This window comes from Procambarus clarkii, chromosome 29, assembly GCF_040958095.1.
Source record: "Procambarus clarkii isolate CNS0578487 chromosome 29, FALCON_Pclarkii_2.0, whole genome shotgun sequence".
In the NCBI taxonomy this organism is placed as follows: Eukaryota; Metazoa; Arthropoda; class Malacostraca; order Decapoda; family Cambaridae; genus Procambarus; species Procambarus clarkii.
The window spans coordinates 6,803,542-6,817,851 of NC_091178.1; the positions used below are offsets into that span (position 1 = coordinate 6,803,542).

General features: G+C 47.3%; 1 protein-coding gene across 3 annotated transcripts in view; it reads left to right on the forward strand.

Annotated features, from left to right (window-relative positions):
• The window catches only part of LOC123764984 (protein phosphatase 2 regulatory subunit tws), a 65,743-nt gene that overhangs the window by 24,861 nt on the left and 26,572 nt on the right, over nucleotides 1-14,310 (forward strand). Inside the window, exons 1-3 of one of the 3 annotated variants that reach the window (XM_045753290.2) lie at nucleotides 7,418-7,616; nucleotides 7,793-7,858; nucleotides 11,179-11,276. In XM_045753290.2, coding sequence (XP_045609246.1) covers nucleotides 7,610-7,616; nucleotides 7,793-7,858; nucleotides 11,179-11,276 — 171 coding nt within the window. In that variant the 5' untranslated portion in view covers nucleotides 7,418-7,609. Of the gene's footprint in view, nucleotides 1-7,417; nucleotides 7,859-11,178; nucleotides 11,277-14,310 lie in introns of those variants that run through there. The other 2 variants (XM_045753287.2, XM_045753289.2) reach the window with 2 other exon arrangements.

A 14,310-nucleotide genomic window follows, 5' to 3' on the forward strand; every position in this document is an offset into this window, starting at 1 on the left:
TATTTCTATAGTTTCTCCACGCCCTTTTACTTAGTTACTTTGCTATCTTTCATCTCTGATTAAACCATGGGTTTCTTCTTTCTATTTCAATTTTTTTCTTTTTGGACTGAGACGAACGTGTCTGCTGCCTCCTTACACTTCTGCATGATGTAGTCCATCATGTCTTGGGCCGTCTTTCCTCTGAGCTCTGTTTCCCAAGCTACATCTGTTAGAAATTTTCTTATCTCCTCATAGTTTCCCTTCCGGAATGCTGGCCCTTTGTGTTCTGGGCCTTTCCTTGAGTACCTTAACCCTACTTCGACCAAGTTCTCAAAAATCAGTACACTGTGATCACTCATTCCCACTGGAGCTTCGAAAGCGATTTCCCTTATGTCGGAGTCGTTCAGAGTGAATACTAGGTCGAGTCTCGCTGGTTCATCGTTGCCTCTCATTCTTGTGGCATCCCTAACATGCTGACTTGAAAAGTTTCTTGTCGCTACTTCCAATAGTTTAGTTCCCCATGTTTCCTCACCTCCATGCGGTTCCTTGTTTTCCCGATCTATCCTTCCGTGATTGAAATTCCCCATGATGAGCAGGTGGGATCGATTTCTACAGGCGGCAGCGGCTGCTCTTTCAATTATAGTGTTAACCGCCTCGTTGTTCCTGTTCAAACAACCTGTTCCCCTGCCTGGGTCGTCTGTCATTTGGTGGTGGGTTATATATCACTGCTACTACTACTTAGATTTAGATTTAGATATTTTATTCAAGTAAAGGTACATATATAATGTTAGATTTAAAGATAGAGATAGAGATAGTACATACAATACCTAAAGCCACTAGTACGCATAGCGTTACTCTTGGTCCTTCCATCATCATGATGCCTGCTATGAAGTCTCTGAACCTCTCGCAGTCCGGAATAATCATTTCATAGAAACTCCATTCCTTTCTCATCAGTAGAGCCACTCTGCCTCCTCCCCTACCTTCCCTCTCTCTTATTATTTCAGTGTAGTCCTGGGGAAATACCACATTCATTATTATTCCTGAGAGTTTTGTTTCCGTGAGTCCAGTCACATCCGGGTTCGCTTCTTGTGCTCTTTCCCTAAGTCCACTTGCCTTACTTGTGTGTGTGTGTGTGTACTCACCAAATTGTACTCACCTAATTGGGCTTGCGGGGGTTGAGCTCTGGCTCTTTGGTCCCGCCTCTCAACCGTCAATCAACAGGACAGTTAAGGATTTGCGCCCAGTAAATCCTCCCGGGTCAGGATACGAATCCACGACAAAGCGCTCGCAGAACGCCAGGCGAGTGTCTTACCACTACACCACGGAGACTGTGTGTGTGTGTGTGTGTGTGCAGCTTGCAAGCCACAACAGCCCAGCCCACGACAGGCAGTATAGTGGGTGAGAGCCGTGCCGGTGTTTATTATTGTCTAGGTGTTGAGTAACTCTGATAAGATTTATATCAGTGACTGATAATGGCACCTCTTTAAGTGTGCCTTGTTGATGCTGAGAGCGTTCAAGTGTGTTGCCCCGACCTCAGTCGCAGCTGGGGAGTGTACCAGTGTGTACACCAGGGGGGAGTGTACCAGTGTGTACACCAGGGGGGAGTGTACCAGTGTGTACACCAGGGGGGAGTGTACCAGTGTGTACACCAGGGGGGAGTGTACCAGTGTGTACACCAGGGGGGGAGTGTACCAGTGTGTACACCAGGGGGGGGAGTGTACCAGTGTGTACACCAGGGGGGAGTGTACCAGTGTGTACACCAGGGGGGAGTGTACCAGTGTGTACACCAGGGGGGGAGTGTACCAGTGTGTACACCAGGGGGGAGTGTACCAGTGTGTACACCAGGGGGGGAGTGTACCAGTGTGTACACCAGGGGGGAGTGTACCAGTGTGTACACCAGGGGGGAGTGTACCAGTGTGTACACCAGGGGGGGAGTGTACCAGTGTGTACACCAGGGGGGAGTGTACCAGTGTGTACACCAGGGGGGAGTGTACCAGTGTGTACACCAGGGGGGGAGTGTACCAGTGTGTACACCAGGAAGCACCAGGGTACACCAGGGGGCACCAGGGTACACCAGGGTACGCCAAGGTACACCAGGGTACACCGGGAGGCACCAGGGTACACCAGGGTACACCGGGGGGCACCAGGGTACACCAGGGTGCACCAGGGTACACCAGGGTACGCCAGGGTACACCAGGGGGCACCAGGGTACACCAGGGTACACAGGGTGCACCAAGGTACACCAGGGGACACCAGGATACACAGGGGGCACCAGGGTACACCAGGGGACACCAGGGTACACCAGGGGGCACCAGGGTACACCAGGGTGCACCAGGGTACACCAGGGTACGCCAGGGTACACCAGGGGGCACCAGGGTACACCAGGGTACACAGGGTGCACCAAGGTACACCAGGGGACACCAGGATACACAGGGGGCACCAGGGTACACCAGGGTGCACCAGGGTACACCAGGGGGCACCAGGGTACACCAGGGGGCACCAGCGGGCACAAGGGTACACCAGGGTGCACCAGGGTACACCAGGGTACACCAGGGTACACCAGGGGACACCAGGGTACACCAGGGTGCACCAGGGTACACCAGGGTACGCCAGGGTACACCAGGGGGCACCAGCGGGCACAAGGGTACACCAGGGGGCACAAGGGTACACCAGGGGGCACAAGGGTACACCAGGGTGCACCAGGGTACACCAGGGTGCACCAAGGTACACCGGGGGGCACCAGGGTACACCAGGGTGCACCAGGGTACACCGGGGGGCACCAGGGTACACCAGGGGGCACCAGGGTACACCAGGGTACGCCAGGGTACACCAGGGGGCATCAGGGTACACCAGGGTGCACCAAGGTACACCAGGGTACACCAGGGTGCACCAGGGTGCATCAGGGTACACCAGGGTGCACCAAGGTACACCAGGGTACACCGGGAGGCACCAGGGTACACCAGGGTACACCGGGGGGCACCAGGGTGCACCAAGGTACACCAGGGTACACCAGGATACACATGGGGCACCAGGGTACACCAGGGTACACCAGGGTACACCAGGGGGCACCAGCGGGCACAAGGGTACACCAGGGTGCACCAGGGTACACCAGGGGGCACCAGGGTACACCAGGGTGCACCAAGGTACACCGGGGGGCACCAGGGTACACCAGGGTGCACCAGGGTACACCGGGGGGCACCAGGGTACACCAGGGGGCACCAGGGTACACCAGGGTGCACCAAGGTACACCAGGGGGCACCAGGATACACCAGGGTACACAGGGGGCACCAGGGTAAACCAGGGTACACCAGGGGGCACGAGGGTACACCAGAGGGCACCAGGGTACACCAGGGTGCACCAGGACACACCAGGGTACACCAGGACACACCAGGGGGCACCAGGGTACACCAGGAGGCACCAGGGTACACCAGGACACACCAGGGTACACCAGGACACACCAGGGGGCACCAGGGTACACCAGGAGGCACCAGGGTACACCAGGGGAAGCCAATACCCCACATCGCCAGGGGCAACTCCAAGGTCAGGTGTAACACAAACAAGGAGCAACGGGTTCAAGCTCAACAAGTCACAATGTACTTCAGAAAACCGATGTTTTTTAACGCATAGAGTTATATACCCATGGAACCGCCTACCCGCCCTAGCCGTAAATGCCAAAACCTTGCTAAATATTAAAACCCAGCTCGATAAACTCACCAGGACAAATGGAGCGGGACTTCTGACAAGCCGCCGGCTTCCTGTCCTCGTCGAGGCCACTGGTGATATAGTGGCCCTCAGGTAATTATGGTGGACAACCCACATGCATACGGAATGTAACAATCCGGTAATTGGTAACAATTTAATACTTGTACGAACCGTGTAACGATGTTACTTCTCCTCGTCTTATTTCCACCCGTCAGTACCTGCTGCCATACTCGTGTTACTTATCTCTGCGTCTTAATGTGCTCGTTAAGCCCATGCGTGTCGTTACTGCACTCACAGGCGAGGCGAGGGCAACACCACCTGTGGTGTACTTACCGTACTAGGAATCACTAGTAACCGAGTCCTTGTCGTGGCTCACCGTAGTCCGTGCTGCTGGGAACGTTCTGTTCAGAGTAGCTGAATCTTGAACAACACCAGCAGTAGTAACACGGATTAGTTACACCCGTGCCACCTCTTGGGTGGCTTAGTCTTCATCAATCAATCACTAGTAACACATACTGAACATCCAAGGCTTCGTTAAGCATTTTGTGAGTTGTCACAAATTCGTTAAACAACCACAACTTCAGTTCTAGTAGATGATTCACTGATGAAACAGTCTGGCGGACGAGCGGTGACAATACGCCACATTACACATTGTCTAACAAATTGTGATTTAAGTATTTTTTATTTATTTGTTGTTCCTGGGTAATTATTTCCTAATTGCTTATGCCACCAAAGTATAGAAAATTCAAATTATTCTCACAAATTTTCGCTTTTGTGACCAGGATGGTCTCTGCTTCTGCTACAATGTGACCCGTCTGTTCCAGGCAATTGGTATCGTCTATAATCCGAACGATTAGCGCCTCTTCATGGACAGCGTATCGAGGAACCTGCTGGCAGTACTGCTCCATAATGGGCACAAGTGCCACTCTCCTCCTCCTGGCTGCAAGGTGCACCTCAAAGAGGATTTCATCGGCAGCAAGACCTTGCTAGACGCCTTGATGTATGATGAGTACGGCTGCAAGGTCATCAGAGAATTCAAAATGGTGGCATTCCTGATGGGACTCCAAAGCGGTTTTACCAAGTTTCCCTGCTATCTTTGCCTTCCGGACACCGGTGTGCACCACCAGGGGCAGGACTGACCCCAGAGGACTCGGGTCTCTGTAGGGAGGAACAACGTCAAGCCACTGGTAGATCCCAGAAGGTACTGACGCTACCGCTACGTATCAACTTAATTCCTAACAAGTAATATGTCGCAGCTCTAGATCAGGAGTGCAAGGATTTTTTTCCTCCAAAAAGCTCACTAAGAAAGAGAAAGGAGCTTAGAACAGCTATGTCACAGTGGTTCGGGGCTTCCTGGGTAATCACAAGGCCGAATACTATTTGGAACTGGTTGAGACTGATGAAGAACTACGCCACAATGGGCTGCAGTCCGCATCCTTGATGCTCATCTTGATAAATTCTTGATAACTTGATGTTAATTTCGATTCATATGTATATACTGACTTTACGTGAACGAAAAGACGCAGATTCGGCCGTTTTCTCGTTGTATATTGGTAAATTTCGAAATATAATTGTCTTGGTCACAAAAGCAATGTTTGAGGGGGAATAATAGCATTTTTTTATACTTTTTAGGCATACGCAATTATGAAATAACACAAACTACCCAGAAACACAAATCATGTTACTCTGTTGTGGTTCCTTCTTGACATCTTAAGTGCCTATGCCTCGGCCAGAGGCTGAAACCTAATGCCATTCTCCTGGCGCAGTACCATCTCCCTCTGCCCCCCCCCCCCACTGTATGTAACCTAACAACTCACCTGTGTGCCCACAAAGGTTCTGAAGGCCCCAGACCGGGTGAGATAGTAGCCCTTAGATACATTCAGGGGGAAGCCGGCACACGAACGAACACCCCACATCGCCAGGGGTGGGGTGTTCGTTGGAGTGTACACTGGTACACTCCTCCAGTGTACACTCCAGTGTGCACTGTAGCGTACCAGTGTTCACTGGAGGAGTGTAAACTGGTACACTCCTCAAAGGTACTCCAAAACATTTGTGATCCGAGTGTGGTGAGGTCGACTGTAAAACCTTGCTCGGGCTCCGGTTTGGGGCCTCCAGAACCTCGTAGTGAATTCAGAAGAGTTCCGGGTCAGTCGGCTTTTGTACCATCATGGCCGAGTCGATTAGGGCAGGTAGCTGGGATTCGCCAGAACTCAGGTTCGAGTCACTCTATTGCATTAAAATGGCGGCCCGTCATGAAACTCACGCATTCGTCGGCCCATCAGCACGTCCGTGTATCTGTCGTCCTGTCAGGACGTCCAGGTGTGCGATGGTCTCAATTTAAGTGTGAGTCAAGAACAAAGCCCACTGTACTACGAAGAGTAAACCAAAAATAGACACACGAGCGAAACTAAACTGTGGCAGACGGGTCTACTCATCAGACTGACAAACGGGGCGAGGGCCTACATACAGACGGATAGGTATGTCCTGACAGACCATCGCACACCTGTGGACGTCCTGACAAGACGACGAATGCGTGGATTTCATGACCGACCACCAATTACACCCGTCCTGTGGGCGGCGGAGGGAGGGTAACACATACCCCACACCCGTCCTGTGGGCGGTGGAGAGGGGTTACACCGGTACCCCACACCCATCCTGTGGGCAGTGGAAGGAGGGTAACACCCGTACCCCACACCCATCCTGTGGGCGGTGGAGGGAGGGTAACACCCGTACCCCACACCCATCCTGTGGGCGATGAAGGGAGGGTTACACCCGTACCCCACACCCATCCTGTGGGCGATGAAGGGAGGGTAACACCGGTACCCCACACCCGTCCTGTGGGCGGCGGAGGGAGGGTAACACCCGTACCCCACACCCATCCTGTGGGCGATGAAGGGAGGGTTACACCCGTACCCCACACCCATCCTGTGGGCGATGAAGGGAGGGTTACACCGGTACCCCACACCCGTCTTGTGGGCGGCGGAGGGAGGGTAACACCCGTACCCCACACCCGTCCTGTGGGCGGTGGAGGGAGGGTTACACCCGTACCCCACACCCGTCCTGTGGGCGGCAAAATTACCGGAAACAATGGTTTAACTATTGTTTAATATTCGTTTAACTATTTGCCTACGGCATCTATGATCTTCAGTTAATTACTTCACTAGATAATTGCTTTTTTATATTTTTGTGAAATTACACTTGGTTAATTTTTTTATTTTTGGTGTTAAACCAGTAATCAAAGTATGGGTATTATGACGGAATTTTGTTCATATTCTGGGAACAAGTTGGGCATAATTGGTGGCTCGTAGTCGGCGTCTTTGTACTCCTCCTAGCCGCTCTCTACCCTACATATGTGGCTTATATACATGCCCTATAGTTGTGTTTCTTGTAAGGCTTCCAGTGTCTAATGGCTTGATACCTTCTTCTTTTCGCTTATAATTGTATATATACCCTTTGTATCAATCATTATATGTTTGTATTTATGTATATGTGAAGTTGTAATATGTATCTGGCATGTTATTAGTCGCATTTCTTTTGAAGGTGCAGTAAGAGGTAGGGAGGTGAAGGACGCTTCACCATCTCGCCCATATTATTTAACTCTCTCCATTTGACCAGTATATATGTGTGTTGAAGTTTTTGAGAGAGAGAGATATATTATCCCAGTGTGGCGGCCCCAGTGTGGCGGCGGCGGTGGTGGTGGCGGCGGCGTGTTTGGCGCGCTTCAAGATTCGAATCTGTTTTCCCACAATGCCTCTGTGTTGATCGTGACGTCACGGCCAGAGAGACGTTGACGCCATACTGGGTGTAATTGTGAAAATTCTGCGAATCCCATGCCATCCGTGCGATTTCTAGATGTTGAACGATAAATACATGACATCCTACCACCTTAAATTTGCAAAAAGTGATTGCGAGGGAAGAGAGTTTTGGGATGGCCGGTAAGTAGAGCGGAGGATGGCTGCGAAGAGGCCGAGCCCAGCCTGTCTCTGCTGATGCACGGACGCAAGTAGCGCCGGTTTACTCTGAAATAAATAAATACCGCCGGCCAAAATAGGGAAGTGTGGCGGCGACCCGCGGGGACAGACTAGTAACTCCATAATGTCTGATTTTGCAGGCAATGGAGACATCCAATGGTGCTTCTCTCAAGTCAAAGGGACCCTAGACGATGACGTTAGTGAAGGTAAGACCCGTCACAAGTGGTTGTTAGTGTGCTTGTTACTGTGGCAGGTGGGCGCCCGCCCTCACCTCTTCTCGCTCTTAAATACTGGCATAACACACACACACTTCTCTAACACCCTTAGGCTACACACACTTCTCCAGCACCCTTAGGCTACACACACTTCTCCAGCACCCTTAGGCTACACACACTTCTCCAGCACCCTTAGGCTACACACACTTCTCCAGCACCCTTAGGCTACACACACTTCTCCAGCACCCTTAGGCTACACACACTTCTCCAGCACCCTTAGGCTACACACACTTCTCCAGCACCCTTAGGCTACACACACTTCTCCAGCACCCTTAGGCTACACACACTTCTCCAGCACCCTTAGGCTACACACACTTCTCCAGCACCCTTAGGCTACACACACTTCTCCAGCACCCTTAGGCTACACACACTTCTCCAGCACCCTTAGGCTACACACACTTCTCCAGCACCCTTAGGCTACACACACTTCTCCAGCACCCTTAGGCTACACACACTTCTCCAGCACCCTTAGGCTACACACACTTCTCCAGCACCCTTAGGCTACACACACTTCTCCAGCACCCTTAGGCTACACACACTTCTCCAGCACCCTTAGGCTACACACACTTCTCCAGCACCCTTAGGCTACACACACTTCTCCAGCACCCTTAGGCTACACACACTTCTCCAGCACCCTTAGGCTACAAACACAATTATGTTGCACTTATAATTGCCTATACAAAAAAAACTGGTCAAATATGAGGTGGGTGTATGTGGTATGTGCTGTGGGCCATTAGTAGTGATCATGGTCCATGGAGATGGGATAGGTTAGGTTTAAATGATAGAAATGTTTAAAGCAGCATAACGACGAGTGTGTTAAGAGGTATGATACTCGTGAATGATAGAGAAGTGAATGATGTTATCAGTTCAGGGAAGGCTACACTTGTATCTCCAGTTGGCTGCTGCCTTTGGCATTTCTAATGAGATACTTTAAAATGATAAAAAGCCTACTCTACCCCAAGAGAATACTGCATTGTACACTCATGTGCCATTGACCTGAGAAAACTGCAAATGCCTGTAACTTGTTGTGTTTCATTGTAGCGCATGTTTGCAGTGGCTGTTTTGTAAATTTCACAAATTCACTATCACAAATTTGTACATTTTTCCTGGATCCATTTCTTTAGTCTGAGTACAGTTTATTGTATAGTTTTTATTTTGCTTTTCTAATACAATACAATAAAGAGTTCCATATACAGAGTTTGGTCCACTAGGCTGTTGCTTGGAGCGGCCCACAGGCTCTCATATCCACCACAGCCCGGTTGGTCCGGTACTTCTTGAGGGAATACAGTGATAAAGTCCGGTACTTCTTGTGTACAATTGAACGCTTAAAGTAAATATTGATGAACTAATCTCCACACACACACAAAATACATGATTAAGATCCACATACCACAGGTCAGCTGGTCTCAGTGTAATTGGAATTTGCATTTGTACGAAGTTAATATATACATATTCTGTCCAACACTAAACTGGGTAGTGGAACAACGGCTTTACTTCTTGTAGGAGTGACGTTTGTTCCCAGTGGTTGGACACTTTTATTACGCTACAAGTGTCCTACTTCTATCATGTCCTACACGCTATCATGTCCTACTTCCTTAAGTGCTATATAGTTGGTACAAGTCACAGTGTACACAAGGTAATTTGCCAATGGATTTAAAAATCTACCTTACCTTACTTAACCCAAACCAACCTGACCCGAGCCTAACAGCCTAACAAAAGCCAATACAGCCTACTCTAAAGATATATATGGTTTTGACAGAAAACAAGTTTGTTTTGATGGTCTGCCAAATTATCGTGTGTACAATTTGAACTAGTATCGCTTAATCATAATGGTTTAGGGTTTCTTCATCTTGCCTTCAAATTCTTCTTGGCCTATACGAACTTAGCCACTTGGTGTTTATATGGAGCTGATACTGTACTTATTTAGTAATACTGTACTGTAATTATTATACCTGCTTGATGGGGTTCTTGGAGTTGTTCTACTCCCTAAGCCCGGCCTGAGGCCAGGCTTGACTTGCAAGAGTTTGGTCCACTAGGCTGTTGCTTGGAGCGGCCCACAGGCTCACATATCCACCACAGCCCGGTTGGTCCGGTACTTCTTGAAGAAAACTATCTTTCTCTTAAAGATGTCCACGGTTGTTCCGGCAATATTTCTCATGCTTGTTGGGAGGATGTTGAACAACCGTGGACCTCTGATGTTTATACAGTGTTCTCTGATTGTGTCTATGGCACCCCAACTTTTCGCTGGTTCTATTCTGTATTTTCTTCCATATTGTTCACTCCAGTATGTTATTTTACTGTGTAGAATTGGTACCTGGCCCTCCAGTATTTTCCACGTGTATAGTATTTGATATCTTGTCTCCTTTCAAGTGAGTACATTTGGAGAGCTTTGAGACGACCCCAATAATTTACGTACTTTATCACGTCTGTGTATGCCGTATATGTTCTCTGTATTCCCTCCATTTCATGCAATCTCTCCTGCTCTGAAGGGGGAAAGTGAGTACTGAGCAGTACTCAAGACAGGACATTACATGTGATTTGTATAATACAGTACAACCATTGTGATGGGATCCCTGGATTTGAAAGTTCTCGTAATCCATCCTATCATTTTTCTGGCTGATGCAATATATGCTGTTGTTAACTTTTTTCTAGTTTTGGATTGTTGCATAAGTGTTTAAAGATTAAATAAAAAGTATTAATGGGGCAACCTTATATACACAGTTGACAGTCCTCTTATTATTTGATTTTAGATATATACATGGATTATGCCAAGGAATTATGGTAAGTTATCACCTGTCCCAAAATGCTGGAAATTGTGGTGTATGTAGTCCTAATAGTTAAGCTGGGTATATTAGTCACCAACAATGTAATCCAGACAGATCACGAGTAGTTTAGGAACGTCATAGTCATCACTTGGTCGGTCAAAAAGAGTCAGCCTAGTGTTTGATTATTCATAAAATAACACTCCTGCATCCTCAGAGTACCCAGGGTGCAGGTTCAAATCATCCTCATGGCTCCTACTGATTTTCTCATTGATACATCATGTTAATGCGAGTTCTTCGTGCATAACACTCCTTAACTTTTATAGATGCCTCCCTCGGTTGGCTGTGATCAAACTTCAGCACTTATTTGATTTATCTATCATATCTACAGCAGTAGAATTTATATACTTACTGCGCTGCCCTGAATAAGTTTAGGTATTACATAATTTAATTATTTTAATTAGCATGTAAACTTTTTAAACATTTCAGCGGACATCATCTCCTGTGTGGAGTTTAACCACGATGGAGACCTGCTTGCCACTGGAGATAAAGGTGGCAGAGTTGTCATCTTCCAGCGGGATCCCTCGGTGAGTTTGTTTTGCTCGTCAATCTGTAGGCACTGTAGTAGATTTGAGAAAACGGGTCATTTAATTTCTCCCATTAATTTGAAACACCTCTTCTATAAGCATATTAAAATATTTATACAAAGTTTTCCTATTTAAGGAATAGATTTAGTATATACTATACTGATGTAAAACATTAGTGCTCTGCATTTAGGTTAAAGAAAGGTAGTCTCATTAGCCCTTAAAATAAGTAAATTTGCTGTATTCTCAGCAGATAAAACAACTACCAAAGTTTGGTCTGATTGTTATGGTTTTAGCTCATACAAGTGATATAAGATGACCCCTAAATACCATAACCATCTATGGTAAAGTTTTAGATCTATGAGTACTAAACAACCAAGACGGTAATATACTCGAGATGAGATGAGGTTATCTTGAGAGGATTTCGGGTCTTAGCGTCCCCGTGGCCCGGTCTTCAACCAGGCCTCCTTTTTGTTACACACCCCCAGGAAGCAGTCCGTAGCAGCTGTCTAACTCCCAGGTACCTATTTACTGCTAGGTGAACAGGCGCATCAGGGTGAAAAAACTGCCCATTTTTGTTTCCGCCTCCACTGGGGAGGCGCAATGAATTAAACGTACAGTACTATTAAATGTTTATGAATGACGTTTATTAAACGTAAATGAATTAAACGATCAATGAGACATATGATAAGGTAAATACTACATGTAGACTATCGTCTGTAGTGGTAGTTGGAAGTTTAACCAAGGTCAGTGACGGATTTGTTTACATACCGTACATATGATAGTGTTGACAAAGCTGGTGGGCATGGCTAGTAGGTGGGTGAAGCACAGTTACAAAATGATTCACAGTTCTGTCTGTTACTAGCTTCTATCTTAACCAGTTTAAAAAAAATTATTGTGTGTAATAAAATCTTTCGAAAAGTGTGGTGTATATACAGTAATGCAGTGAGTGCCATGGAGGATGACTTATTGTGGGACAACGATGACGAAGCAGAGTTGCCGAATTCAGACTGGGACCCATATGACGAAATATGGGTCGTTGTCATGGGTCCGTTGATAACTACAGTACGAGTATATATTATTACTAGTATCTACAGTATATTTTTGTGCACCTTAATGAGCCGCTAATACATTTGGGTAATTACACCAGTCAGCTGATGACTACCTCACCAAGCAAAATTCCTCCTCTCAACATACTATGCACTTTGCTAATTCTCACCTCAATGCTGCTATTATCAGAACCAAACAATGGCAGAGTGCTGTGGCACTCATGCTTAGATGAACCAAATAATGGTAGTAATGGCTAGTGCTGTGAACACCATTAACAGCATTGTATTCACTGATATCTGAACATTGTACACAGTGTTTATTACAATAGAGCTCTTCTATAATACTATCATTGCAAAATAATAGCAGTTTCATATATGTTGCATAATTTTAAGCAATGCTGTGGTCACAAGTTGAACATTGGTGATGTTAGATCGTGCTGTATGTGCCAGCCTTGTTAGTTCACTCGGTACTGAGGCCTTCACACCCAGGCCTCACTCTTTTTATTTGATTCGTTCAAATGGCGGCCTATTTACTAAAAGTCCTGAGGAAGCCGATACGAGCCCAGTGTACCCGCAGGTATTTTAAAATCTTAAGTTGTACCCTAACTCTTAAGGGAGCCGGTCAGCCGAGCGGACAGCACACTGGACTTGTGATCCTGTGGTCCCGGGTTCGATCCCGGGCGCCGGTGAGAAACAATGGGCAGAGTTTCTTTCACCCTATGCCCCTGTTACCTAGCAGTAAAATAGGTACCTGGGTATTAGTCAGCTGTCACGGGCTGATTCCTGGGGGTGGAGGCCTGGTCAAGGACCGGGCCGCAGGGACACTAAAGCCCCGAAATCATCTCAAGATAACCTCAAGATGACCTTCATATGACGGGATGTGCAGTCTGAGCATAATTACTTATCCCATCATATGATGGAGTGTGCAACCGAAGGGTTAATAAGGGGTTTAATATGTCAACACAAAACAGTTAATTTAAGTCTGCTAAGTCTGCTAAGTTAATTTAAGTCTGGCTAAGTCTGCATTTAGGAAAGACCTGGGTAAATACTGGTTTGAAAATTGGGTTGTTGATTTATGGAACAAATAACTGGGCAACATATACACATGGTGCAGATAGATTGTTTCAACTGTAGGGTTGGGTGGAGACAAATAGGAGCTGCCTCATATGGATCAATAGGTCTTTGCAGTTTCCTTAATTCTTATGTACAGTACTGGTACTTATGTTTATATTGTGTTTATTCTTACATAATTTGTTCTGCCTATCCTCATGTTTTGGTGGTACTTATAGTGTCGATGAGGAAAATAGTATATATACTGATGTACAATGAAATTAGAAATGTGAACTATTGAGTTGGACTAACTGGAAAACTATTTTTTACGTAACTACCCCTCTACGTTGCAGTAGTTTACGCAACGTAGAGGGGCGGTCTCTTGACCACCCCTCTACGTTGCCGCCTCCCGCTTCGGACTTTGTCCATTCGCCTCTGGTCCGTCCTCCCGCTCCCTTGTCTCGGTTATCTTTGCTAGCTTTACCTCTGCCCCGTCACCCTGATTTCACTGATCCTGATCTTGTTCTGCCTTAGTCTACTGTGTTCTGCTTTGGCTCTGTTTCTCCCTTATTTTCTCTGTTTCTGTTCTTTCTTTTTTTGTCTATGTTCTTCAATGGAATATTAGTGGTTTTTATGCCAACATCTATGAACTCCAACTTCTGATCACTCAGTTTTCCCCGTTTTGTGTTTATCTCTAGGAGCCGATGCTTGGCGCTCGTCCTGGTCGCTCCCGTGGTTATTCCTTTCTCTTTTCGCCTCCAGCTCTTGCTGGGGCCCATGCCTCTACTGCTCTCTTGATCCGTCTTGATATTCCCTTTGTCCCCCTACTTTTTCAATCACCCATTCAGTGTTCTGCGGCCCGTATCTTTGTGTGTAAATGGCATACAGTCTGTTCCATTTATCTCCCCTCGAATGTCCCACTTTCTCTTCCTGATCTT